The sequence below is a fragment of the Delphinapterus leucas genome, chromosome 17 (genome assembly GCF_059928025.1).
Source record: "Delphinapterus leucas isolate spDelLeu-1000000601 "Yukka" chromosome 17, BTC_Dleu_Yukka2, whole genome shotgun sequence".
Taxonomy (NCBI): Eukaryota; Metazoa; Chordata; class Mammalia; order Artiodactyla; family Monodontidae; genus Delphinapterus; species Delphinapterus leucas.
The window spans coordinates 39,473,687-39,500,696 of record NC_143145.1 but is presented as its reverse complement, the minus strand read 5'-3'; the positions used below and the strand labels follow the sequence as shown (position 1 = coordinate 39,500,696).

General features: G+C 44.8%; 1 protein-coding gene across 3 annotated transcripts in view; it reads left to right on the top strand.

Annotated features, from left to right (window-relative positions):
* Nucleotides 1–24,408, top strand: part of LAPTM4B (lysosomal protein transmembrane 4 beta) — a 69,036-nt gene extending 44,628 nt beyond the window's left edge. The window contains exons 7-8 of one of the 3 annotated variants that reach the window (XM_022584734.2): nucleotides 20,366–20,440; nucleotides 23,202–24,408. In XM_022584734.2, the coding sequence (XP_022440442.1) occupies nucleotides 20,366–20,440; nucleotides 23,202–23,279 (153 nt within the window). In that variant the 3' untranslated portion in view covers nucleotides 23,280–24,408. Of the gene's footprint in view, nucleotides 1–3,621; nucleotides 4,537–20,365; nucleotides 20,441–23,201 lie in introns of those variants that run through there. The other 2 variants (XM_022584735.2, XM_089898873.1) reach the window with 2 other exon arrangements.
* Nucleotides 24,409–27,010: the final 2,602 nt, after the last annotated feature.

Genomic DNA, 27,010 nt, shown 5'->3' with positions numbered 1-27,010 from the left:
CCACTATACGATGGCTTATAAATATTTCTAGTGTTTGCTGCTTTTTTTACTGTTGTTGAAACATGTTCATGAGCTGCTTAGTCATCAAAGGATTCATAGTTGAATGAAATGTGTTTTGTTTTCCTTACAAGACATTAAAATCTAGTTGGGTCAACTCTGGTTCATTTAAAAAAATATTACAAATAGATAATTTATGTGCCTCTCCACATTTATGTATCTTTTCTTTTTTTTGGCTGAGTGGCGTGTGGGATCTTAGTTCCCTGACCAGGGATTGAACCCATGCCCCCTGCATTGGAAGTGCGGAGTGTTAACCACTGGACCACCACGGAAGTCCCAACATTTACGTATCCTAAACCTGCATTATTAAAAAGCCATGGTAGGGCCTCCCTGGTGGCACAGTGGTTAAGAATCCGCCTGCCAATTGCAGGGGACATGGGTTCGAGCCCTGGTCTGGGAAGATCCCACATGCCGCGGAGCAACTAAGCCCGTGCGCCACAACTACTGAGCCTGTGCTCTAGAGCCCGTGAGCCACAACTACTGAAGCCCGCGTGCCTAGAGCCTGTGCTCCGCAACAAGAGAAGCCACCGCAAGGAGAAGACCACGTACTACACAGAAGAGTAGCCCCCGCTTACCACAACTAGAGAAAGCCCGCGCTCAGCAACAAAGACCCAATGCAGCCAAAAGTAAATAAATAAATTTATTTAAAAAAAAAAAACATGGTAGGTAATTCTAGGTATCAATTCTGCATAGTTTGACTATGCTATCTCACTTGACATGTGAAATTAAACTTAAAAATGTGATTTTATAGGTAGAGAGATAAGAATGGCAGAGATTACTGTATCTTTAAAACTTGCCCCGCACATCGGGCTTCCCTGGTGGCGCAGTGGTTGAGAGTCCGCCTGTCGATGCAGGGGACATGGGTTCGTGCCCCGGTCTGGGAAGATCCCACATGCCGCGGAGCGGCTGGGCCCGTGAGCCATGGCCGCTGAGCCTGCGCTTCCGGAACCTGTGCTCTGCAACGGGAGAGGCCACAACAGTGAGAGGCCTGCGTACTGCAAAAAAAGAAAAACAAAAAAACTTTCCCCGCATATGAAAACCTTAGCGAAAGAATTTAGATGAACTGTGTTCTGCCACTAGTTGTTCATACTTAACTTTTTTAAACCTATCAAATATGATTTTCAGAAACATGCCTTCACTGGAAGAGTCCTCAAAATCATTTGTCCTTTATGTAATTATCTTGCCTGGCTCGTGGTAAAAGTACCAGTCCTCTAGGTACTAATCTCTTTGTGTCTCCATCACCACGTGTGATGCTCAGTACAAGTAAATGCTCGAGGAGTGGTTAATGGAAGGGATGGGTGACATGAGCCTGTGGGATGGGTCCAGGTGGATAGGATTGGAGGGGACAGAATGGACAGGACAGATGAAAGGATAAATATAAATGGTGTGTCTGTTCTAAACTAGAATGGAGTTTTATATTTGGTTTTGTATTTTTTATTATTTGAAAAAAATTATTTTATTTATTTATTTTTGGCTGCATTGGGTCTTCGTTGCTGTGCGCAGGCTTTCTCTAGTTGCGGCGATCGGGGCTACTCTTCGTTGCGGTGCGTGGGCTTCTCATTGCAGTGGCTTCTCTCGTTGTGGAGCATGGGCTGTAGGCACGTGGGCTCAGTAGTTGTGGCTCACGGGCTCTAGAGCACAGGCTCAGTAGTTGTGGCTGGTTGAAGCCCTGGTTTTGTTTTTTAAATTGTGGTGACTTGCTTACTCTGTGGCCTTACTGAAGTAATTTAGTCTGTCCCTGACTTGACTTCCTTGTGTATAAAATGGGGATAGGGCTTCCCTGGTGACGCAGTGGTTGAGAGTCCACCTGCCGATGCAGGGGACACGGGTTCGTGCCCCAGTCTGGGAAGATCCCACATGCCGCGGAGCGGCTGGGCTCATGAGCCATGGCCGCTAAGCCTGCGCGTCCAGAGCCTGTGCTCCGCAACGGGAGAGGCCACAACGGTGAGAGGCCCGCGTACCGCAAAAATAGATAAATAAATAAATCAAATGGGGATAAAACAACTTCAGACTTTATACTAAATACACAGGTGCAAGCTGATATCACTGAGATCTCTGTGGGATTTCTGAGAGAAAGCGTGTTATACGTGAATAGTTTTCTTAAGTCCTCAGCAAGGAATCGTTGGTTTGAATCAGAAATGCACGAGCAGTGGTTTAAGAGGAGGCTCTGCCGCGATCAGATGTACAAACCCAGCGTGCCCAGGTGCTGGGGGGCCCTTTGGGGGCCGTGCAGAATCTTTGCACTGATCACAGTAGACACATCCTGCCTACTAACCCTTTAGAGAATCCCTCTTGGGTCAGTACATCTCTTTAAAGAAATAACTGTTCATAGTTACTATAATTTTGATAAAATTACTGGTGTAAAGAATTTTTTCCTTCTTTCTGAGTTTCTGAGTGTTAGTTATCTATCAGTATCTTTCTGTTTTTTCCTTAAAAAGATATCTCAGAGTACTTTTATTGCCCTGCTGAACTAACGAAAAGTCTAAAAAGTTTGAGCTGCTAAACAAGCAAGGTATGTTAGAGCCCCATCCTAAATATTATGAATGTGTGGGACTTACAAAACTACCATCTTTGAAAAGTATCTCAGCGAAGATAATGCCCATATCACATGTGTTTGTTTGGTATACTTCTGGTGGTTGTTTTTTCATTGCTTTCTGAAGGGTTATGTGTATTTTTAATAGAAGCAAGGTGGAAGGGCTGGGTACACGTTGTATAAATACACCTGAAATCAAAGGATATTCTGAAATTGTAGAAATTGGGGTGCTTGGAGAATTTAAGAATCATGAGTGAGTCCCTAAAATGCATCCAACTAGCTTTTTAGAGGAAATTTTATTTTCCACCCTTTGAAAGATTCAAAGTTAGGTATGGATAGCAGGTAAGCTGTATTTAGGCTAACATACACTCAAAAATAGTTGTACTTTCCAGCTAGACATCCTAGCTCTTCTAATAATAGACCTTTCTTCAGAAAGGCTTCCAGCTTGGCAGTAGTTTGTAGTAACTAGGGTTTGGGACCATGGACTAGTGCCAGCTGTGATTGTTTCCTTGTGTGTTGACAGAAGGTCCTGGGGAATTGCTTGATGATCATTATTATTGGTCATTATCTTCTCAGTCATTCTGTATCAGCTTGCCTTTTTTGTTTTTGTTTTTTTTTTTGCCTTACGCGGGCCTCTCACCATTGTGGCCTCTCCCGTTGCGGAGCACAGGCTCCGGACGCGCAGGCTTAGCGGCCATGGCTCACGGGCCCAGCCGCTCCGCGGCATGTGGGATCCTCCCGGACCGGGGCACGAACCCGTGTCCCCTGCACCAGCAGGCGGACTCTCAACCACTGCGCCACCAGGGAAGCCCCATCTTGCCATTTTTAAGATAAGGAAACTGATGATTTGTTTCTACTTTCTAAAAGTTCACAGCGAACTGTTTTTTCCTTTTTAAAACAAAGAATGGTATTCCTGGGGAAGGGAGTTTTATCATTTCTCATAGCTTGCACGGATAGTCCACTTAATAGATCACCACCTGAAGTCTCAGCTTGCTGGCAGCGTTTTTAAAGGTTGTTTTTTTAAAAAATAGGGCTTCCCTGGTGGCGCAGTGGTTAAGGATCCGCCTGCCAGTGCGGGGGACACGGGTTCGATCCCTGGTCCAGGAAGATCCCACATGCCACGGAGCAGCTAAGCCCGTGCGCCACAACTACTCAGCCTGTGCTCTAGAGCCTGTGAGCCATGGCTGCTGAGCCCATGCGCCACCACTACTGAAGCCTGAGCGTGAGCCTGTGCTCCACAACAAGAGAAGCCACCGCAATGAGAAGTCTGCGCACAGCATGAGGAGTCCCCGCCCGACACAACTAGAGAAAGCCCGTGCGCAGCACCGAAGACCCAACACGGCCAAAAATAAATAAATAAATATTTAAAAAATAATGGTATTGTGGATATTTTTCTAAAGAGTACTTATTATATCTAAAATAATAATTCCTTAATATAAAATATATCCAGTGAGTGTTTAGATTTTCATTCGACTCCTGTTAATTTTCCTAGCAATTTATTTGAAACAGGATCTGTGGGTCAGTATGCATTTTAAGACTTTGTAATTTTTTTAAAGAAACAACTGGCCCACAAACTAGATTTTACTGATTGCATACCTATAATATAGATCTCTGTATTTCCAGTAAATTAGTGGTTGGATCTAAACGCTTGCTATGTTTATATTCCCATTTTCCTTTTTTTGTAAGATTGCTTTATAGTTGATAATTTTTCTTCCATCAGGATGCAGGTGATGTCTGGTTGATTCTGTCTTTCTGGGATGTCAGCAACCATTGATATCATCAATTCATTTGGAATTGCAATATGATGACATGCTATCATTTTTCATATATTAGCTGGAATATTTCTATAAAGAGAAACTTTCCCTCGAGTAGTGTTTAGTTACCCAGTGGTACTTGGGACAATGATAAATATATGTGCTTTTGTTCTCTTTATCAGTTTTCAAAATGACAAGTTGGTCCATCATTCTCTAGTGATGGCCAGTGAGGGTTTTTTTTTTTTTTAATGTAATAAATGAACTAATGAAAAGAGGCCTGTTATTAGAAGAGCTGGGGATGTTCCGTTGAAAAGTACAGCTATTTTGATTAATTTTATCAGTAACCGTAAAGAAAATTTACCTACTGTTCCATAACCTATTTTAAGACTTTCTAAGGGGAAACCCAAAATCTTCCTCTGAACAGCTACACCATAGCTAACATCCTTATGAGTGTCCTAATTATGCTGTCTTTGTCCAGTTGGAGCATCTTCAAGTTGGCATCTGAGTCTTTTTACACAACTCTGGTAGTGTGATCGCCTCCTTGCCGTTCTGGGCTCATCTTGTTCATATCCTGTTCCACACCTGGAATCAGCTATTTCTCCAAGGACCCCTGCTTCCTTTCAGTAGAGACCATAATCTGTATTTCTAGGGTTGGAGAATAGATTTTTTTTTTTTAAAGAGGGCTCTGCATATTTAAAGGTTGTTTTGACTAGTACTACAGGAGTTCAAGAACCAAAGGAGTTCTAATTAAAAAAAAAAAAATACTGGAGCCTCACTCTGAGATCCTAAGTGGGGCCTGGAATGATCTAGTTCTGTCATTTTCCCTGGTCTCCATAGCTATATTAAGATCCTCATAGTGGTCATCATGTTATGTTTCTCTTTTGTCCATGTCTTTATGGGGAATCCACACAGATACGTTGTGTCTTTCACTTCCTATCAAGTATTAAGCCAGATGGCTTTTCTCCCAGGCTGAAGAGTCTCAGGGTGACTTCTGTGGAAAGATACTGGGGCTCTTGTTGGTAGAAAATAAATGTGCTGCTTTTTTCTTCTCTAACACATATTATTAGCCAGGTAACTACTTTTCCAAATACTACTCAGGGAGAATAGATAGCGTTATTATATATTGGAGATCATTCTATGGATTAATTGCTCCAGTTTCCTAACTAAAGCAAAGCAAGAACCTTTGAAAGAAATGCCTTAAGACAGAGAGGTCACAAACTCTGTTAGTTCATAATGCCTCTTAGGGTCTTGGTATTTTTTCCATGATGCCCTTAGGCCAGAAGACATACCTAGCTGCTTACTTCATTAAGTAGTCAGGTCCAGACAACTTAATAGTAGTAGTTAGTGTAGTACCTAACAGGCTTTCTAGTGTTTTCCTTGGAAATTTAAAATATCCCAAGGTGTCCCTTTGAGTCACTGCCATACACGGTTAGGTACCCTAGAGAGATGGAACCTTCCCTTTAGAACATTGTTTTCAATAGAAATCAGATCCTGGATATATATTACATAATACCACATTCTCTCCCCTACCTTCATCAAAATCTGGCCTTAAGAGGAAAAATGTATTAAAATACTAAATAGTAGAAACAGATTTCTTTCACCTTAAAATTTATGCAAATCGAGATTTGAAAAATCCTTTTAATCTGCTAATACCAGTGCAGACTTCAGTCATGGCAGTACCCAGTGTTGCGTTAAATCCATGAGGAGGGAATCAATTGGGGCACTTTAAAAGCAGTGAGATGAATGTTTATCCAAAGTAGTATCCGAAATTCTGATTTCAGATAAAAGGATCATAGTCTTGGGCAATGTAGGAAAATGGCTATTTAGGGATAAATAGGAAAATTTTAAACTTCATGGAGTCCGTTATGCCATATCATATCGCAGGTGCTAATCTTGGTGAACACTATATACAGGTTTATTGTTCTGACTTCAAAAAGTGTTTTTGGCAGGAATTCCCTGGCGGTCCAGTGGGTAGGACTTTAACTGCCTGAGACCAGGTTCAGCCCCTGGTCGGGGAACTAAGATCCCACAAGCCACATGGCAAAAAAAAAAAGTGTTTTGTTGTGTGGGGCTGCCTTTTGATCCTGACTGCTTGAAAAACACAGTTAAGAAAAAAGTCAGTGACCTGGTGAAGGCCAGATTATCTCCCCAGCAGCCATTTCCCTGTAGATATCCCTGAGAGGCTGCGATTAATTAAGGCTGACCTTGGGCTGTCAGAAAGCCACAAAACACTCTCAGTTGACTGAGAAGGGTTGGAGGTGGGGTGGATTTATTTAGTAGTCGTCTCAATGACTTTCAAAAATTGTGCATAAAAAATTCCATTGTTTTTTTTTTCCCTCCTGCTGCTTTTAAAAATGAGTTTGTTCATTACTTCCTAGGCATAGATTACATGCGATTAGAAACAAGTTCTTGACTAGGTGACATGAGTTGTGTTTATTCTTTTCCCACATCCCACCGCCAGAGACAGAAGGGGAGGGAATGAACTAAATTGATAGCAGGAGAGAGTTTTTAGACTTCAGAAGTTCCTTCATACCTGAGAAACTAGACTGTTACCAAGGTGAATGTATAGTCATCATCTTGCAGATTCTTCAGAAAAGTCATAACTGATTTTCAGAAACTATGTGAGGAAGGCTTCGTTTAAAGGCGGTAACGAGGCTGGCTCTGAAGATCTCCTTCAGTCCTGGGCATTTCAGATTCACGTATGTTAAACATACCTCACAAAACAGACCTTTCACCACTGTCACCTGCCTGTATGAACCAGGGGGTCCGTAGAGGATTTGAAACTCCAGCCTGTGAGTTATTGGCTCTGAAGCTTCTGGCCTAGTAAGTACTGGAATACAAGAGAGACATTTTTTTTTTTTTGCGGTACGCGGGCCTCTCACTGTTGTGGCCTCTCCCGTTGCGGAGCACAGGCTCTGGACGCACAGACTCAGCAGCCATGGCTCACGGGCCCAGCCGCTCCGCGGCATGTGGGATCCTCCTGGACCGGGGCACGAACCCGTGTCCCCCGCATCGGCAGGTGGACTCTCAACCACTGCACCACCAGGGAAGCCCCAAGAGAGACATCTTATTCATAATACCTCAATATCTCTTTTCACTTGTAATTTAGTAGTTTGTATGATTTAAGCTTTTGCTTTTGCTTTTTTTTTAATTTAAAAAATGTGAGAGGTTTTGATATAGACTGGGTAACATCCCAGATAAGCAGAGAGAGCAGCCAGGAGACCGTTTCCGTAGTCCAGATCACTACAGTGATGAAGACGATGCAGTTCTGATGCAGAGGGCCTGAGGAAGAGGGAGAGGATTTGAAGAGGGCTGTCAGACGTAGCAGCGATAGTTGATAGTGAGGGGCCACAGAGTGAGCATGAAGCCCCAGGACGTGTCTGGTCTGTGACTGTGACTTGAAACGTTAAATCACTCACCTGAATGGTAGGACCAGACCTTGAAAGTTAACTGACCCTCTCTCATCTCCTTAGTGGTGTTCCCACAAGTGTCATCCAGCCAAGCGCTGAAGAACTTCGGTGAGGTTTCGCTCTTCTCTGCATCTGTCCTGTCTCCCGCTCTGTAGCTTTTTGTACTGGGGGTTTCTCCCCAGACACTTAGGTAGTGGTTGCCATCTGCCAGGCTCTGCGGTGCGGGCTTTATGTATATGAACTCAGTCTCACAAGAGTCCTTGAAGTAGATCCCTGGGTACAAAAGAGGAAATTACCAAGTGGGTACCTTCCCATGGTCACACAGCTGGTGCACGCCCGGGGAGTGGAGAGGGGATCACAACCTTCGCAGCCTGGCTCCGGTCTTTCTTTACCCGCCACCCTCCTCCTAGACTGTCATCTGTGCAGACTGCCGCCAGGGCTGGGTGTTCTTCCCTGTTGCTGCTGGCGGGGCATTGACCAGGACAAGCAGCAGTGAAGCAGGAAAGTAATTCATTTTGATGATTCTTCTCAAGTCAAGTCACAAACTTCCAAAACAGTGAGACTTCGTTTTGTTTGCTTATTTTTGCTCTCTAGCTCAGGGGAAGGAATGGGAGGGTGGATTAAAGAAAGAGGTGGAAGGGCTTCCCTGGTGGTGCAGTGGTTGAGAGTCCGCCTTCCGATGCAGGGGACACGGGTTCGTGCCCCGGCCCGGGAGGATCCCACATGCTGCGGAGCGGCTCGGCCCGTGAACCATGGCCGCTGAGCCTGCGCTTCCGGAGCCTGTGCTCCGCAACGGGAGAGGCCACAACAGTGAGAGGCCCGCATACCGCAAAAAAAAAAAGAGGTGGAAGAAAAGTTAGAAGTAAACTTGGTGACACCAAGGCAGCTGCCTTACTTATTTATTCATTCATACATACATACATATACATATATCTATTTTTTTCCAAGTTCTTTCCCTATTTAGGTTGTTACATAATATTGAGCAATACAGTAGGTCCTTGTAGTTCCCTTGTTGTGTTAGATAGCCCTCCTTTCTGTAACTCAGCCCCACGCATTTTTCTAATAGCTTCATATGGGCACGTGGCTTCAGACAGACTTGTCTGTTGGTTCTGATAGAAAAGCATCGTGGATAAGATTGGGCTGGATGCCCGCTGAGATTTCCTCTGGAAAGCGTTTCCCCTGCTTTAACGTATTCCACGCTGCAAGCTGACAGTGTGCGATGTTAACTCAGCTCGTGTTTCTTTCCCTTCTTCAGTAAAATACAGCTTTTGAAAAAAATATACTAATCTGATGGAAATTATCTCTGACCCATATAAGTTTCGAGTTATTTCATCCAGAGAACAACTGGAGCGGTCAAACCAACACATAGATAATTGACACCTAAAAGTTCTGGAAGAACAGTTCAAATAGACCCAGTTTTCACTGTGAACATGAATAAAGGATATTAATCAATTGCTCAATTGTAATCTTCCTATAATAGCAAGTAAGAAAAATTTAGAGTAGCTTTGCAGGGAATCAATTATAAAATCACCCTCTATTTTCATTGTGTTTTACTTTAAAACACACTCAGCACTTGACTTATTTTATCCCACATGTCCAAAATAGAATCCGTGTTGATTTTACTCTAGGGACAAAGGAGACATTGAATTTTATTTTTCAACATTCTAAGAAAGTTTCTGGGAATATATCTTAAGGAAGTAGTAAAAAAGAACCGTGTTTAAGATATTCATGTGGCATTGTTTTTTAACAGCAAAAGTATCCAATTTCACTGTCTAGTAGTTGGGAACCAGTTTGATTAAATAGGGGTATGCCCACTTGATAAAATCTCCTTATTGCCATAAAAATTATGAGCAGTGCAACAGCAGAGGAAAGGCTTATGATGCTTCAAAAGAATATAGAAGTTTGTGTTACAGTTACAGCTATGAGAAAGCAAAGCTTGTAGACAACAGATTAGATGGTAATAGGAAATTACGCGATTGATTTCTTGAATACTAGAAAACAAAGCAGAAGATACCTGTCCCTTTCCATTAATTCGAGGGAGGGAAGTGTGTGGGGAAGGAGAACAGGTAAAACGGGAGTCTGAGGTTCTGAGCAGTCCTTCCAGCCAAAGTACCCTGGCAGCCACCGAGCACAGTCAGCTGAGCACGGCCTGGTTGGCAGCCCGTGCAACACACAGGGTAGAACCCCCATCCCAGAAGAGATGTGCACAGTAGGTGGCGCAGCACATTCAGGCTTGGGGGACAGGAAGCAGCTGAGATGCCTGTGATAGGGCATTCCCTCTACTTCCTCAATAGTTATATATTTTTATTTTAGATAAAAATGTAGCTCTTAAGATATTGATTTTGATAAAGTTATATAGTTTTAAATATAGTTACTTTAGATATATTTATTTGAACATTAGATATTTTAGTGCATCTTAGCTTTCAATTTGGGCCACGGTATTATTTTGGTGTTTTCTGCCCAAATATTTCACCACTGAGGATTTTTGACCCAATACGGAAGATTTGAAATAAGAATTCTATATTGTAAGTATAATCTGTGAGAGAATTTGAGTAGCTTCTCTGCTGAGACTTAAGGGAAATAATGACTTCCTCCTATAAAATCAGGTGAGGACAGTTTATACTGGTTCTTCAGTGAATTGAGGATACAATTACCTTCCACCTTATTTGTCTTTGGAAATTATTCCTTCTGTAGGTGGGGGAAGGTTTCACTAGGATCTTCCAAATTTGTTTTCGTTCTTCCGGACTCCTGGTGTGTTGAATTGAGTACAAGATACCATTGGTTGTAAATTGCACCATTATCTTAGGTGCTTCTTATTGTTAGGTGCTGTTAGTTACAAGGCACAGCCTAAATTCAGACGTTAAAATGTGCAAAAATGTGTACATTAGAATCAGGAATAAATGGTTATGTGTATGTGTGTGTTTACTGGTGTATATTATAGGTGGAATTATTTTAAAAGTTTGGAAACAGTTATTCTAAATGCCTTAAAGATAAGCCCAGGCGGGCTTCCCTGGTGGCGCAGTGGTTGAGAGTCCGCCTGCCGATGCAGGGGACATGGGTTCGTGCCCCGGTCTGGGAGGATCCCACATGCCGCGGAGCGGCTGGGCCCGTGAGCCATGGCCGCTAGGCCTGCGCGACCGGAACCTGTGCTCCGCAACGGGAGAGGCCACAACAGTGAGAGGCCCGCGTACAGCAAAAAAATAAAAAAATAAAAAAATAAAAAGTTAAGCCCAAACTTCCTGTTTGCGATGATCCTATCGCAAATGCCCAGATGGCTATTTCAGTTAATCTTGGAGATTCATGGTTCACCTGTCTCCCCTTTCCTGTTTGGCCCGAGTAAAGGAAGCTCACATCTAAGTAGGCAAATGTGGTGTCAATGTGAATGCTGCCTGTTTTAAACAAGGTACATTGTAGAGTATTAGGGGTGTAACAAATGGTAAAGGAAAAAAATATTTTGGCTACTTGGGATTAATTTAAATGGACCATGGGAAGATTCAAGTGCCTCTAAATGACACGATTGTTTTGGGGCTTTGTACTTTCACATCTGATATTAGCACATCTTCCAAGGTCAGAATTCAGGGTAATGCTTTTCCTTCGTTCAGCTGGAGGCAAACTGTTTTCTGTAAAAGCCAGATAGTAAATATTTTAGGCTTTGCGGGCCATATGGTCTCTGTCATAGCTATTCACCCCTGCTGTTGTCGTGTGAAAGCAGTTGTAGAAAATACATACACAAGCAAGCGTGGCTGTGTTGCACTGAAGTTTGACTTTTATATAATTTTCACACATCACGAAACGTCTTTCTTTTAAAAAATGTAAAAACCATTCTGAGCCCTCAGGCCATACAAAAAAACAGGCAGCGGGCCAGATTTGGCCCATATCGTTCACAGACCCCTGCCTTCGTGGCAATTTAAGCTGAGTTTTCTAGGTGTTTGTAGGACAACTGTTTGAACCATCCCAAGGGATTTAATAACCCTACTTAGGGCCTGCATAGAGCTTTCCCCTCCTGCAAGTGGAATGGCAAAGAGCAGCACCTAATCTTTTGGTCCTTTTTATAAGGATTTTTTTTTCCTGAGAAAGTTTTCATTCTCCCGTATTTATTATTTTGCCAGTAGTTCTAAATCCAGCTTATATTTAACAAACTATAGTGGAAATCAATAAGAGAATAATTCACTTGCAAAATAGTTGCTAACGTGTTGAAAAACCGCAGCTAAAGCTCTTATGCAAAGATAAGAAACTATCTTTTGTACAAAGATCCATTCTATAAAGTCCTGTTTTAGTTTACTGCCAGAAAAAAAAGTAACACACACACACACACACACACACACACACCCCTTACTTAACCTCTTTCCCTCTCTCTATACTTATTTGTCAAAATATGTATATATGTATCCATCCATCCATATATAGAAATAAAAACTTGCTAACCCAAAAAATTTCTATTTTGCCTTATTTCTGGGTCATTTTAACATTCATTTGTTTTATTTTGTATCCTGATCAATACAGCAAGCCATCTCATCCTTTCACAAACGTATGGAATAAAATTCAGACTTGTTGAGCCTTAGTGCCTGCTAATAATAAGCACATTACTTGGGCTTATTCATGTCATTAACCTTGTGAGACAGACTGGTGTCGTCCCCATTTATAGATGAGGAAGCTGAGGCTTAAAGAAGTGACTGGCCCAAGGCCTCCGAGTTGGGAAGTTTGTCGGCCCACACGGTTGACTCCACAGTCCATGCTCTCGGCTACTACCCCAGAGTACCCCAGTCTTCTCAACATGGTGGCAAACAGAAAATTGCAGCGTTTGTATGGCACACTGTTGTGAATGGACACCGGTTGAGAAGCTCTGCACTTCGCCATGGAAGAAAAACTCTGTTTATCAGACTCCTCCCCTAGCACATAAGCTGTCTGCTGGCTCGGACCTTACAAGTGTCAGTGGTGTGGTATCCTCAGTGCCTGGTACATAGTACGACCAGCATTTGTTGATGAAATGAATGAACAGTATTTAACAAATCATTTGTCTTGCTCTCTTTTTTTTTTTTTACTGAGTTGAAGGAAGTAGCTTAGATTTTGTGACCCAGATCAACTCCGTGCCGATGTCCCCAGTCATCCTGTGGTCATCTCCAGAGAGGATCACACTGCAGAGCTCACTCCGTTTCTTCCGTATCTGCTTCTTTTCTTAGATTCTAGTGAATGGTAGCAATGTCCACTTAATCACCCAAGCCTGTAACTGAGGGGTCATCTTTAAACTTGTTAGAGTCAGGCTTTTAGCCTCTAGCCTTGAACTCTACTTTCTCTTCAGTTTTTTCTCTCTGTTGCTGTCAGATGGATCTAAAACATAAATCTGGTTTTGTCATCCCTGGATTTAAAAGTCTTCAGGGGATCTGCTGTTTATAACTTTAGCATTTCTCAACTGTGATGTCACTCCACTTTGCTCTATGACAGTCATTTGTGACTTGCGGGGTAGTATTCAAAATCTCAGTTTACCAATGGTTTGCTTTTTTATTGTCCTTTGAATAAATAAGGACAGCCTTAGGATTATCCCTGTAACAACATCGGTCTCAGCTATGCTGTCTTGCGTTCTGATATTTTCTTGAGGCCAGAGAAGGGAGTGGAGTGATAACTTCATCCTGCCAAGTTCATCTTAATTGTGAAGCAGCTTTGAGGGACTGTTACTGATTGTGTTAACAGTCGTGGGTCTCGTGAGCTATTGTGCTCTCATGAATACTGTGCCCCTTGCTTCCTACCCACTGCCCCACAAAGGAGCCAAAAAAAAAAGGAAAAAGACGTCTCCATTTATGGTGGTATTTTATTTTTTTTAATAAACTTATTTATTTATTTTTGGCTGTGTTAGGTCTTTGTTGCCGTGCGTGGGCTTTCTCTAGTTGCGGTGGGCAGGAGCTGCTCTTCGTTGCAGTGCGCAGGCTTCTCACTGTTGTGGCTTCTCTTGTTGTGGAGCACAGGCTCTAGGCGCACGGGCTTCAGTAGTTGTAGCACGTGGGCTCAGTAGTTGTGGCTTGCGGGCTCTAGAGCGCAGGCTCAGTAGTTGTGGCGCACGGGCTTAGTTGCTCCGCAGCGTGTGGGATGTTCCCGGACCAGGGCTCGAACCTGTGTCCCTTGCATTGGCAGGCAGATTCTTAACCACTGCGCCACCAGGGAAGCCCTATAGTGGTATTTTATTTGTCCGTGCTTTAGGGGGAGAGAAGGGCAATTGGTTTTGTAAAAACACACCTGTGTATGCCCACGGGAGGCTCTGACACATGAACATCACCAAAGCTCCCATCCCCCTCACGCTGGGGAGGACGGCTGGTTGTTAAAGAAGAAATTTTCACTTCCTGGTATTGCTCGCCTGTTGTTCCAGGCTCATCCCTTGTAATCTCGACTCACGCACCCAGGTCTCTAACTAAAGCAAACCACCTACACCTTTACAGGTGTTTCTCGGTCTCTTGGGACAGTTCACGTGCGCTCTCCCCCACTCCTGGGATGGGCATCCTCCAGCCTTCCATCTCCGCCTCCCCGGCAGCTGGCACAGCAGCTGCCCTCTGGGGGCTGCTCGGGTGTCCTGGGGTGAGGAGTGAATGGACGGACATGGTGTTTCAACGACACTCACTTTGGCTTTTAGAACTATAACTATGTGAGAGGCGCCCACAGCTCCGCAGACCTGCAGCCTGCGGTAGAAATGGTGTCCACTTTGCCTCCTTTCTCATCATTCAGTTACTTTTGCTAAGGAAGAGTTAGGCTCAGAGCAGCTTAGATGGTTAGCCTCTTACACTTCCTGCAGCCACCTGAGAGGGAAGAGGAACTCCTTTTCTGACCCACGTGAATCAATTTGTGAGTAGTGTTTACTGGTGTCGCTTTCTTAAGGAAGGTGTGTAGTTGAACTACTTGGACAATCATACCGCGTTGGTTTTCTTGCTGCAGTTGGAGAATTGCTGCCACTTCTTGAGTGCTCAAGTGCTCAGCCTGTCCTTGGTGCATTAGGTATGGCGCCTCCCTTACATCCTTACGACAGTCTTTTGAGGAGTATCCATCGTGGTCTCCATTTTATAAGTGTGGAAGCTGAAGTTCAGGTAGATTTACTAACTTCTCAGGACCCCAGGGTTGCTACGTCACAGCTGGAATTTGAACCCATGTCTCATTTCAGTTTGACTCCCCCCACCCCATATTGCCTCTAGAATTTGACCGTGGCCGCCATAGAGCTGAAATGATAGGGCTCAAATTTGGACACACCTCTGTCTAAAAACCAGTGCTAAGAAAGGACTATGGAAGTGTAAGACTCTTGCCTTTTAGAAACTTTTTGGAGAGGAGAAAGGTAAATGTTTACAAGACAGTTAATAATAGTACAAGATAGCCTATAATTTAATTGATAAGCCAGTTATGTAAGTGCTTTAAGAGAGTGGTTTTGTGTCTGAGTTCAGAGTGCTGTACTGTAGTTACTGCCATTTCTAGTGTTACGACTTCATGTTATCTATAAAGAATATGGAAATATCTAACTGGTGTTTTTATTTAAAAAATTAATTTGTCATACTGCAATTGCACAGCATAACTCAGAGGAGAAGAGAGTAATCGAGGCTAGACTATTTCAGATCTCCATGTTGGAAGTGATTTTAACATGAGCTTGGGGTTGTTTGGGCTTTGTACGGAGTGACATACAAAGAAAGAAGAACATTTGAGGAGGGAAAAATCATAGGGAAAAGGAGTCAGATTGGTAATGAACTTGCCGTGCTAGGGAGTCATGGAAATAAATGAGACAGGAGAGAGCCAGACGCTGGGCTGCTGTTGGCCTGGGCATGAGTGGCGTGAAGAGCAGGTATCCTGGGGGCCCCTCGTGGCATCGTAGTTCTCTAGTTTCCATTGGTATTTGGGGCACCCTAGATCGGGTGGGGTCTCACAGGTCTGGAGGAGAGTCTCAAGCAGGCAAGGGGCCAGGTCCTGACCAGCTGCTCCGTGAAAACACGTTTCACCTCCTAGGCAGGGACCTCCATCTGCGAGGCGCTCCCTGGCTGCTTTGTTAGCGTCTCAACTGCACGAGCCCAGCCCCCCCCACCCCTCCCGGCGTAGAGAGGGGCATCTTGGGCAAGTTAGGAGCGTTTTCCAGACCCCTGCAGGGGCTCACGGCGAACACACATGTCACCCACCAGCCAAGAAGCAAGAGGAATGAGGTAGCTATGAGCCTGCCCACCGCCCTCAGGTTGAAAGTTGCCCCTTGATGACTGACTTCTTTCCTTCAAGACTGCCATGATTATTCTTTTATTTTTAAAATATCACTTTTATTTTTAACACAGCATTACATGTACATAGCTAAAAATCATGCTAGTGAAAGATTTATTTTTCTCCCTCTTTTTTTTCCTTGCACCTTGCAGGATCTTAGTTCTCTGACCAGGGATTGAACCCGGGCCCTCAGCAGTGCAAGCGCTGAGTCCTAACCACTGAACTGCCAGGGAATTCCCAAGATTTATTTCTCAGTGGTCCTCTGCCATTCTCGTGACTATCCTCCACTTTTCACCCCAGCTGTAAACACTGTCAACTCTTGTTTCTTGTATTTACCTCCATTACCTACATATTTTATTTTATTTATTTTTTCTTTTTTTTGCGGTACGGGGGCCTCTCACTGCTGTGGCCTCTCCTGCTGCGGAGCACAGGCTCCGGACGCGCAGGCTCAGTGGCCATGGCTCACGGGCCCAGCCGCTCCGCGGCATGTGGGATCTTCCCGGACCGGGGCACGAACCCGTGTCCCCTGCATCGGCAGGCGGACTCTCAACCACTGCGCCACCAGGGAAGGCCTACCTACATATTTTAAAATAATATGTCTGTGTTACTAATTTTTCGATGATCAATTTGAGATACCTTTTGACTTCCTGGTGTTGAATAGAATTGAACTTTTACTCTCCTCCCCATATTCTCTACTGCCTTCATCCACCCAATACAGTCACATCAGATTTTCTGGTTACATCACCAGTTAATGTTTACCTTGATTATGTGACTATTGTTCTGTGCACAGCTCTGTCATGTACATTCCCTTTTTTGTACAATTTTTGTTTTCCTCGAGCAAACATTTGCCTTGTTTTTTCAGCTGCCGAACTTTTGACCTTTTACCTCACCCCTATCTCCCAGATCTGTCAATTACCTATCAATGTTTTCCAAATGTTTGACTCTGTGAGATAACCGGTCAGTCCTCCTTCTTTGCTGGAGCTTCTCCTGCTCCAAGGTGGATGAGGTGCCACACAGCTGTCATCCTGGGCCTTGATTTCATTTTAACTTACCTCACCCTTATTAGGATATGGGGCCAGTGGACAGACTTCTGGTGCAATTTACCTTGTGCCCTGTACTGCCCTCCCCCCCACCCCCCAGTCCTGGACCCCAGAATCTCTAGATGGCTCTTTGAGAATCTAATGAGAGCTCTGAACACCCTCCCCTGGAAAATAAATGCACACACGTAAAATTTGGCACGTAATTTTGTGAATGTCTGAAGACATTTATGTGACTTACATGTAATGTAGTCCTAGCAAACTGTACAATTCCAAATAAGCCTTTAGTGCCTTAACTCTGATATTACAGTAAAACTCTAACCATAGTATCCAAACATTTCTTATTTTTCCCAATAAGTAGTTCTTTCCTCTTGAGCGTTTTATTATTTCCTACTATTTGATGGAATTAGTTTTCCAAATTTTAATGGCTTGCAGATTTATGGCAAGTTGGAATCACTTCTATTCCAGGGTATTACATTTTGCAGCCTTTGATGTTAATTTATTTGTCCCTCTAACTGTTCTGTATGTTGATATAGCTGGGAATGAAGTTTCCCTCGAACATTTGTTGAATTGAATTGAAATGAATGCTGAGCTGCTCTCCCACCAGCACATGTCACCTAGCATAAGAGCTCCTAAGAGATACTATATATAGATGGATGCTAATCTTCCTAATGAACAGATGCCCTTCTGGGGTCATTGACAAGAGGGATTTTCCATCTGTGTGGAAGAGAGTTCCACCATCAGTCACTCTGTGGTTGAGATCCTATTAAGACAAACTCCAAGGGTCTGTACTTCCATTAGAGTTTTGGTTGTATTGAATATTGCTTGAAGTAAAGTGGTGCGTGGCTGAGATATATAATGCATTTGCGTTTATCTACTCATTGAGTAGCTGCTGTTTACCAGACAGCGAAGGAGAACATGACCTATAATTTTAGTCCTCAGAGATTATTTTTTGGTCATTCATTGTTTTATTTTATTTATTTATTTTTTTGGCTGTGTTGGGTCTTCGTTGCTGTGCATGGGCTTTCTCTAGTTGTGGCGAGTAGGGGCTACTCTTCGTTGCGGTGCACGGGCTTCTCATTGCGGTGGCTTCTTTTGTTGCGGAGCACGGGCTCTAGGTGCTTGGGCTCAGTAGTTGTGGCTCGTGGGCTCTAGAGCGCAGACTCAGTAGCTGTGGCACACAGGCTTAGTTGCTTCGTGGCATGTGGGATCTTCCAGGACCGGGGATCGAAACCGTGTCCTCTGCATTGGCAGGTGATTTCTTAACCACTGTGCCACCAGGGAAGTCCTGGTCATTCATTGTGAATGATTAAAGTTCTTAAAATAAAAAACTGGGCTTAACTAAATGCCAGCTTCTAAAAATGTCAAAATCATTGTGTTTTACTTTTTTTTATTATTTTTATTTTTATTTTTTTCGGTACGCGGGCCTCTCACTGTTGTGGCCTCTCCCGTTGCGGAGCACAGGCTCCGGACGCACAGGCCCAGCGGCCATGGCTCACGGGCCCAGCCGCTCCGCGGCATGTGGGATCTTCCCAGACCCGGGCACGAACCTGCGTCCCCCGCATCGGCAGGAGGACTCTCAACCACGGCGCCACCAGGGAAGCCCAAAATCAGTGTGTTTTAATCAGTTTTGTATGGCATCTTAATTGGCAAATTCTATCTTAATTGACCCTATAGTTATTTTCTCCGATTTCCAAGTACTTCATTGATATTAGAAGAAAAGGACAGTAGCAAATGTTTTTAGTCAGTATTAACAGACTGTAATACAAACAGTATGGCAATCCTGACTTCACCAACCCTTCCTTGAAATCATCATTAAAAATTAACATCATTTAGATAATAAAAAAAGATGACACTGTCACTTCAGAATTTAAAACCAATTCCGTTTGGAGAACTTTTCATTGAAAGTAGTTCAGAGAACTTCCCTGGTGGTGTAGTGGTTAAGAATCCGCCTGCCAACGCAGGGGACACAGGTTTGAGCCCTGGTCCGGGAAGATCCCATGTGCTGCGGAGCAGCTAAGCCCGTGCGCCAGAACTACTGAGCCTGCACTCTAGAGCCCGCGAGTCACAACTGCTGAGCCCGTATGCCACGACTACTGAAACCTACGCACCTAGAGCCCTTGCTCTGCAACAAGAGAAGCCACCGCAATGAGAAGCCCGCGCACCACAGCGAAGAGTAGCCCCCGCTCGCCGCAACTAGAGAAAGCCCATGTGCAGCAACGAAGACCCAATGCAGCCAAAAATAAATTAATTGATTAATTAAATTAAAAAATAATAAAAGTAGTTCAAGGAGCATGAAGTGCTCTGTGATGAGTATTTTTATGGTCAGCATTTAGTATGTGGTAATGGGGAGGTGAAGACAGGCCTGAGGGTGTCAGAATCTTAGTGAAAGGAGAATGTCTTCACCAGGCATCTTGACTTTGGTTAAAGGGTCCAAGGCAATAGAATGTTTGAGAGAAAAAGCCATTAGGATGTTAATGATTCGAAATGAAACTTTAAAACAAGTTTGAAAATAAATAGCCAAGCCTACCGTGAAAATAAGTTTTTAACAAGCAAAAGACAAATGTGCAGGACTTTTTTCTTCTTTTTAAAGAAAATTTTGTGTTTAATCATCTGAACATTTTGGAGAATTTGAGTGTTACGTTTTGCTCAGGGAGAAAAGTAAATTGGATGTGATGGCTGATTTCACTCCCTTTTAAGTAGCTCCACTGTGCTTTAGGGTCACTTCTCCAAAGATAATGACAGATAGGAATCAGCTAATTGTTCAATGAGGTTGGGGAGCATAATGCTGACACTAAGTCATGCAAAATCAAATGTTTCTCTTGCTGATCACAGCTCTTTCTGCTGGTTATAAGTTACCGCATCTAACGTGCGCACACCTGGGTGCTGGAGGCTCAGTCCTTGAGTCAGATGTGCAGACGCAGAGGCCAGGGCTGTGGCTTTGGTGTAGAGAATACACTTTGTTCCTCAGCTCGAGCTGGGACTTGTAGGCTTCCTAGTGAAGACACTGCTGCCAAAGACTGGAAAAGCTCCTTAAGGTGGACTCAAGGCCCTCTCCATGTCCTGGCCTTTGCCTGTCTTTCCCGCCTCTTCTACACCACGTTCTCCCCGAAGCATTCACATCACAACCCCTCGGTTCCCAGAAGGAGCTCTCCCTCCAGCTTCCCTCCTTTTGCCCGTGCTCCTGCCTCCCCCCCTGCAGTGCTGTCCTCTTTCCTCTCTGCCTGATTCAACGTGTCCTCCTGAGGACCGTCCCTGCCCTCCGGCCTAAATCAGTTGTCCCTGTCTGTGCTTTCACATCTCATCTACCCCCACAAGTTGATCACGCTCAGTCTTAACCATTGCGCCCATCTGTGCCCTCTCCAGGGTGTGAGTTCCTCAGCAGACAGCGAGGTGTGTTCCGGTGTGTGTGGGCACGACCCAGCGCCCTCTGCGTCCTCGGTAGGTGCTGACTTGTTGGGTGCAGAGCATATGGTTTCGTTCTGTGGGGAGCACACAGGAATGCTTCCTGGTCTTGGACTGGCGTCCTGTACTGAACGTGCCCTGGAGGCTCCTTCCATTCTAGCACCACCAGCAGCCGAACATTGGCCCTGACTCTGATTGGGTAACGCCTGATACAAACACAGGGGGCAGCATCACCGCCACTTTGGGGAGCTATTCTCAGGCCCGTTGGCGTCCTCATGTCTTGCTGAGCCAGTTACCCACTTCCTGCTGTGCAGGTCCCACGTTCGCAGGTCGGCCTACTTGGAACTGGCCTTGTGACAGTCTCCCCTTTGCCAGCCACTCCGCCATCTGGCCTTGTGGGCAGAGTGCTCTGGAGGAGGACAGTGTTTTCTTCTCCGGTCTGTGTGTGTAGTACAGCATCCAGATCTTGCTGGCCGCGGCCCCCGGAGCAGCGGCACCGGCACTCCCTCTTCCTGACGGCCTTCCCAGCGCACCTCCATCTCAGGCAGTTTCCAGGGCAGGTGGCACCTCCCTCTCCCCGTGAACAGCACCTCTGCAGCCGTGTCTCAGCAGGTGGTTCACTAGCTTGGCCTGAAACGTTTCTACCATCCAGTGGGTTGAGCCAACAGTGTCTGATTCCCAGCCTTAGGGAGGCGAACGCTTTCCATGTTTGTTCCTTTCTTGAGTACCCTCGCTCAGCACTAATATCTGTTAGAGTTCTCTTTTTTCCCCCTTAGTTAGTTCTCCATACCTCCAATCCCCTGTTAATAATTCTTTTTTAAACTTTCTCTGTTCAAACCACTGGGTGGTTTCTGTCTCCTGATTGGACCCTAACCATGCAGATGCCCCCTGCCTAGAATGCCAGGCTCCACCCCTGCCCCAGCACCAACCGTACAGTCTCCAAGGGCCAGCCTAAATGATACCTCACTCATTTATGTGACTGACATCTTCTGAGTTCCAGCTAGTAAATAGGCCCTGGGCCCAATCCTGGGGTTAAGTAAGACAGGGCTTCAGCCCGACAGGAGCTCTAAGACTGGAAGAAGAGAAAACTAAGTAGTGAACTGTGTTGAGTTAGAGAGGGTATGTGTGTGTGTATGGGGGGGGAGTAGTGTAGGACAAAAACTTAGAACAGAAACTTGAAAAGAGAATTTTAGTGTCCTCCCTAAAGGGATAAGTAAATGAAAAGTCATGAAATTGATAACCATTTACCACTTTAAGTTAATGTCCGTAATAGAAAAAGTAACAAAATGGTGGTTTTGTTTTCCATTTCATTTGTGAATATTCTTTCTCCTTCCACAAAGCCCTTGAGCTGGGTGTTTTTTTGGTTTTGTTTTGTTTTTTAATTTATTTATTTAATTTATTTTATTTTTGCTGCGTTGGGTCTTCATTGCTGTGCGTGGGCTTTCTCTAATTGCGGTGATCGGGGGCTACTCTTCGTTGTGGTGCGCAGGCTTCTCATTGCAGTGGCTTCTCTTGTTGTGGAGCACAGGCTCTAGGCATGCGGGCTCAGTAGTTGTGGCTCGCGGGCTCTAGAGCGCAGGCTCAGTAGTTGTGGCTTGCGGGCTTAGCTGTTCCGCGGCACGTGGGATCTTCCCGGACCAGGGCTCAAACCCGTGTCCCTTGCACTGGCAGGTGGATTCTTAACCACTGTGCCACCAGGGAAGCCCGAGCTGAGTAAGGTTTAACTCATCTCACCTCTGATTTCCTAAGGGCAGGAACTGTCACATAGTAGGTGTATAATAAACGTTAGTTGACTGAATAAAGGCTAATCATATCGAGTTGATATTCTCTCTGTTTTGTAACTACTCAAGGAAGCCAAAGTCAGCCAGCGTTTTTTTAGGTTGACGGTTCATAAACAATTACATGCAATTGTTTTTATACTTGAAGTGTGAACAGAAACATTATTCATCAACTTAATGCTGATACTTATTTGTTCCTCTCTAGCCTTTTACAGATAACATCTGCCATGTCAGGTGTGTATCACACAGTATGTTAGGTATTATAGACCTCTAATTCTCAGCTATCCCGATTGTGCAGGCATAGATATTGAGGTTAGCTAACAACCTACCCATGGTGTTGCTGATCAGATGTGGCTGAGCCCTGCTTTGAGTCCAGGTTGGTACCAAAGCCCTTGTGTTTCCCAGTCCACTGCTCAGGCATCACCATGAGGGGCCCCTTGGTCAACCAGGCGCCTGCCCTATTTGAGTGTACACACATACACATCACCCTGCAGCCTTTTTTCCTCTTCAGAGCCACCACCGCCTCCTTCCTTGTCCTAGAGGCACAGCCCTTTGGACCCGCCAGGCACTGTGACATCCAGGTACAAGTGGACACGGTTTGGAAAACTCAGAAAGGTGCAAAAGTCTCTTCCCTCTGCTTCTTTAAGGATTCAAAAAGTCTCTCATCAAAGTCTAGCCACTTGCTGGAAAATTGATATTGGTACAGGTTATGGGAAAAGTCCAATTAAAATTAAAGCTCAGGGGGCTTCCCTGGTGGTGCAGTGGTTGAGAGTCCGCCTGCCGATGCAGGGGACGCAGGTTCGTGCCCCGGTCTGGGAGGATCCCACGTGCCGCGGAGCGGCTGGGCCCGTGAGCCGTGGCCACTGAGCCTGCGCGTCCGGAGCCTGTGCTCCGCAACGGGAGAGGCCACAACAGTGATAGGCCCACGTACCAAAAAAAAAAAAAAAAAAAAAAAAATTAAAGCTCAGGGGAATGTGTGTGCACCTTTAAACACTCACCCTGTCTTTTCTTCTTCCCAGGTGCTCTTACCCCCGTACGATGATGCCACTGTGAATGGCGCCACCAAGGAGCCGCCACCACCTTACGTGTCTGCCTAAGCCTGGAAGTGGGGCGTAGCTGAGAGCGACAGCTTGACTTCCATACATCAGAGCAATAGTTCTTCAGTTTTACTTCTGAGACGAGCTCTCTGAGCTTATTTGTTGCTGAAATGCTACAATTTAAAATTTTAGATGTTAAGTTGAGACTCTCTGTAGTTTGAAACATATGCTTAGCTAGAGCACTATGATAGAGTAACTGTAGAATTCTTTATGTGCGAGTGCGGTGGGCTCCCCTAGGCTTTCCTCGGCATTGAAACTAGCCAACAATCCGGATGAACCTTCTGTCCGAGGAGTCTGTTGTACATCCTGAGCCCCAGAGTTGAAGAATTTGTGACACTGTTCTCTCCGTTCCCTCCTTTCTCTTCTGAAAGCGTAAAATAAAATCAGAATTATACAGTGCTTCTCTTAGGCCATTGCAGTGTATAGAACAAACCCTTAGGAGAAGAGGAATCGTGTAAGGAGTCCAAATATACACATAAATAAAACAAGAATTTCCTTAGATCCTTTATGATTTAAGTTCAGTGACAGTTTGGGTTCGCTGGTCAAGAATTTTGTCCATGGGCTAAATTGAGACCCTTTGTCAATTCCCGGCAGAGAGGACAGTCAGTCACCACCCTGGTGGCTGCTTTTGTGCACCCACATTTGGGGTCACGGCGTGGAGTGTTAGAGGGGAACTGGTTGGTACTGTGTGGTATCAGGCTCTCCCTTTCTCGCAGTTTCCTTCCCATCCCCGCTCAGAGCCCCCTTTCACTTAGTGTTCTGTCCTAGCCTGACTCAGGGAGGACCTCCATCAGCCTTTGTCAAGTGGAATTGCTGATATGTATTTACCCAACAATCTGAAAAAAGGTTTTCTTCTCTCCCTGCAAGGCACATCCTACTGCTTTGAACTTCTGAATACGCCTTGTCATCTTTTAAAATAAGTATAAAACGGTCTTCGGAAAGACGGGAGGTGGCAGGGGTGCTTCCTTGTGAAATGCCCTTATCTTGACTACCTGAATTTCAAGAGACTTTTATATAGTCACATGTTCAAAAGTCACAGCTCTCCTGTTTGTTCATTATTGAATGTGCTGTAAATGAAGCCATTTGCAATTAAAGTGAGATTTGCCCACATCCAAGAAAACCACCTTTTGATTCTGGTGATTGTGCCTGGGAACCCTTCTTGCCCAAGTGGGGCTGCGTTAGACACACACGGTTTGGCCTAAGGAGGAGGTTTTATGGCTTGTCTCACACATACGGTTTTTTTTTTTTTAATATTTCAGTGCTGGTAAAATCAGAGCATCTTAGGCCAAGAGAAATGGAGAGGAGCAGACACGAGCTTCCAGCATTCCTGACCCCGCCTCTGCCAAAGCTCTGTCAGCTCGGCTGCTCTGAATAGGATTGCTTTCTGTCCACAGTGCAGTTTTAATACGCTGTTCAGATTTTACTGTGTTCCAAGGGAGATTAAAATAAGAGTGGCTTTGGCTTGTTCCTGAACGGGTATTTCAGATAATTTGGAAATGTAGAATAAAATAAGAGGCAAGGGGGATGACTTTTATCCCTGAGAATCAGCCTCAGTCATTTCTTTTGGTGTATCTCATTAGTATTCTTTGTAAACTCAACCTCGGAAATTCTGTTCCTTGAAGTTTTATACCCAGAAGATTAACACATGAAGGGTTGTTAGGTTTGGGGAAGGCCTGTCAGGTAGTTTCACTGATCCCTGTGGAAGGCACATAGGAAATCACAGTTATTTGCATGTTACTCCCCATGATTTTCCAGTGCTTTGCCTAATACTTTTTTTACAATATGAAAAATGGCACATGGTCAGGTGGAGAAGAGTGCTGGTTTGGAGACTCTACGTAGGGTCCTTGGAGAGGCTCTTGTTCACGTGACACTCAGTAGCACCACAGACACCAGGATGTCACGATGCTGCTGGGCTTTCCTGACATACCAACCCAGGCGGAGCTCCAAAGCTGCCCCCGTACTTACCTCTACACGGTAAGCAATTGTCTTCCTGTCTGCACTATGGAGAGGTTGTGATGCTTGGATTAAAATGACCCCCCAGAGCACACTCAGCAATTCGCTGTGTCCTTGTCATCGCCAGTCCAGATATATACCTCTTTTTTAAATGTGTTTTAAACCCCACTTTAATATCCTGCTCCTTTCTTCTATTTTGTTGTCTACAGAGAAACAAAACAGTCAGTTACCTCAATTGCTCTCGTGCCTGTATACTTTCTGGTCACTTGACTGAGGGTTCCTCGGGGTTTTCATCTTGACCCCCCAAAACCCTATTTTAAGGTCATGGACATTCAGTCCAGCACCACCAGGTGTGCAAGTGGGCCCACTGATAAGCAGCCCTGTGGGAGGGTTTGAAGTCTGTTTGCTGGACAGAGAGAAGAGGAAAACACATCTTTTGGCTTAATGGGGTCTGGCCACCCTAGAAACCAAGCTTCCGTTGCACAGGCCAGTCAGGTTTCCAGAATGGCACAACACATGGAAGTTTTCAGGCCAACAGACTAGTCACTCCCGTTCCTGCACCTTCTTCCTACATAAACACATGTGCCGCATCTCCCCTGAGTCCGTCCTTGTCCCTGCCCCACCCTATCCTATTGTCCCACAGATTGCCTGACACTTTCCCCTCCCTTTCTCCCCCCCCCCTTTTTTTTAACTCTCTTCTGGCCCCAAACAAACGTTTGTTTAGTTTGACTGCTAAACTGAACCACACCTCATTGCATTTGTCTTTCCACCCTCGGTTCGTTAAGCAACAGCACTTCTCAGTAACGTTCGCAATAGACCACCCTTAGAGACTGTAGCCATTAAAGTTTTCTCCATAGAGGGGATGTATTGTATGTGAAATGGTCACCACTGGAGAAAAAATCCTGCTGTGCAAATGGAGCTTTTGTGATAGAGGAAAACCGATGAGACTATAAAAACACTATTTCCATTTAAAAAGAAAAGGTACGTCAGCTTTTGCAGCCGGCCTGGAAACGGACCTGAATGTTACTAAATAACATTGCTTCTGGTCACGTAGGCAGACTCCTATGTTCTGGAGGGGAGAGGGCAGATGTAACTCATGCCAAAGGACTGCCTGCTAAATTGAGCCATTTCAATACCAGAAGTAGTGCCTGCTGCTGTGTAGAATGAGTTTTGGCCAGCTCGCACGTATGTCCTAAAAGGGAAGGAAAAAGGAGGCATTGCAAGGATGTCTCCACACCCGTGGAATTCACTTAAAGTGTTTTTGCACGCTGGCCAGGTTTTCTGCCAGATGACTCTGGTGTATGGAAGCCAGCCAATCTGCGACCTTCTGCCCAGAAGCCCACGCATTCCTACCGCTGACTGGTGTGTGGAGACAGCAGAAGAGAGAAACTGTCACCTGGCCAACCCAGAAGAAGTTACATCAAAGCAAAACTCTCAGCTCTCTACACCCATCAATATGACCCGAGTTGGCAAAACAGCCGCTGTTTCAGAATGAAGAGTTTGGCTCAAAACGGCACAATGGACTAAGGTTTTATTTATTTCATCCCATCTAAAACTTTACACATACTTTTTAAAAAGCCGTTAGCAGTACAAACAAAACAAGTTTTAAGTAAACTTATGAAGATGGGAACCTCTTCAACTCGGGTGTGTGTCAAGATGTCCAGGGTATATTGTTGCAATAAAGAGAGTTTGGAGAGGAACTGTGTGACCCGGGTAGATTGGGCGTAATTAGCCAGCGTCAAGGGACTGAGCTAGTTTCTCAGGAAAGCCTAGGAGGG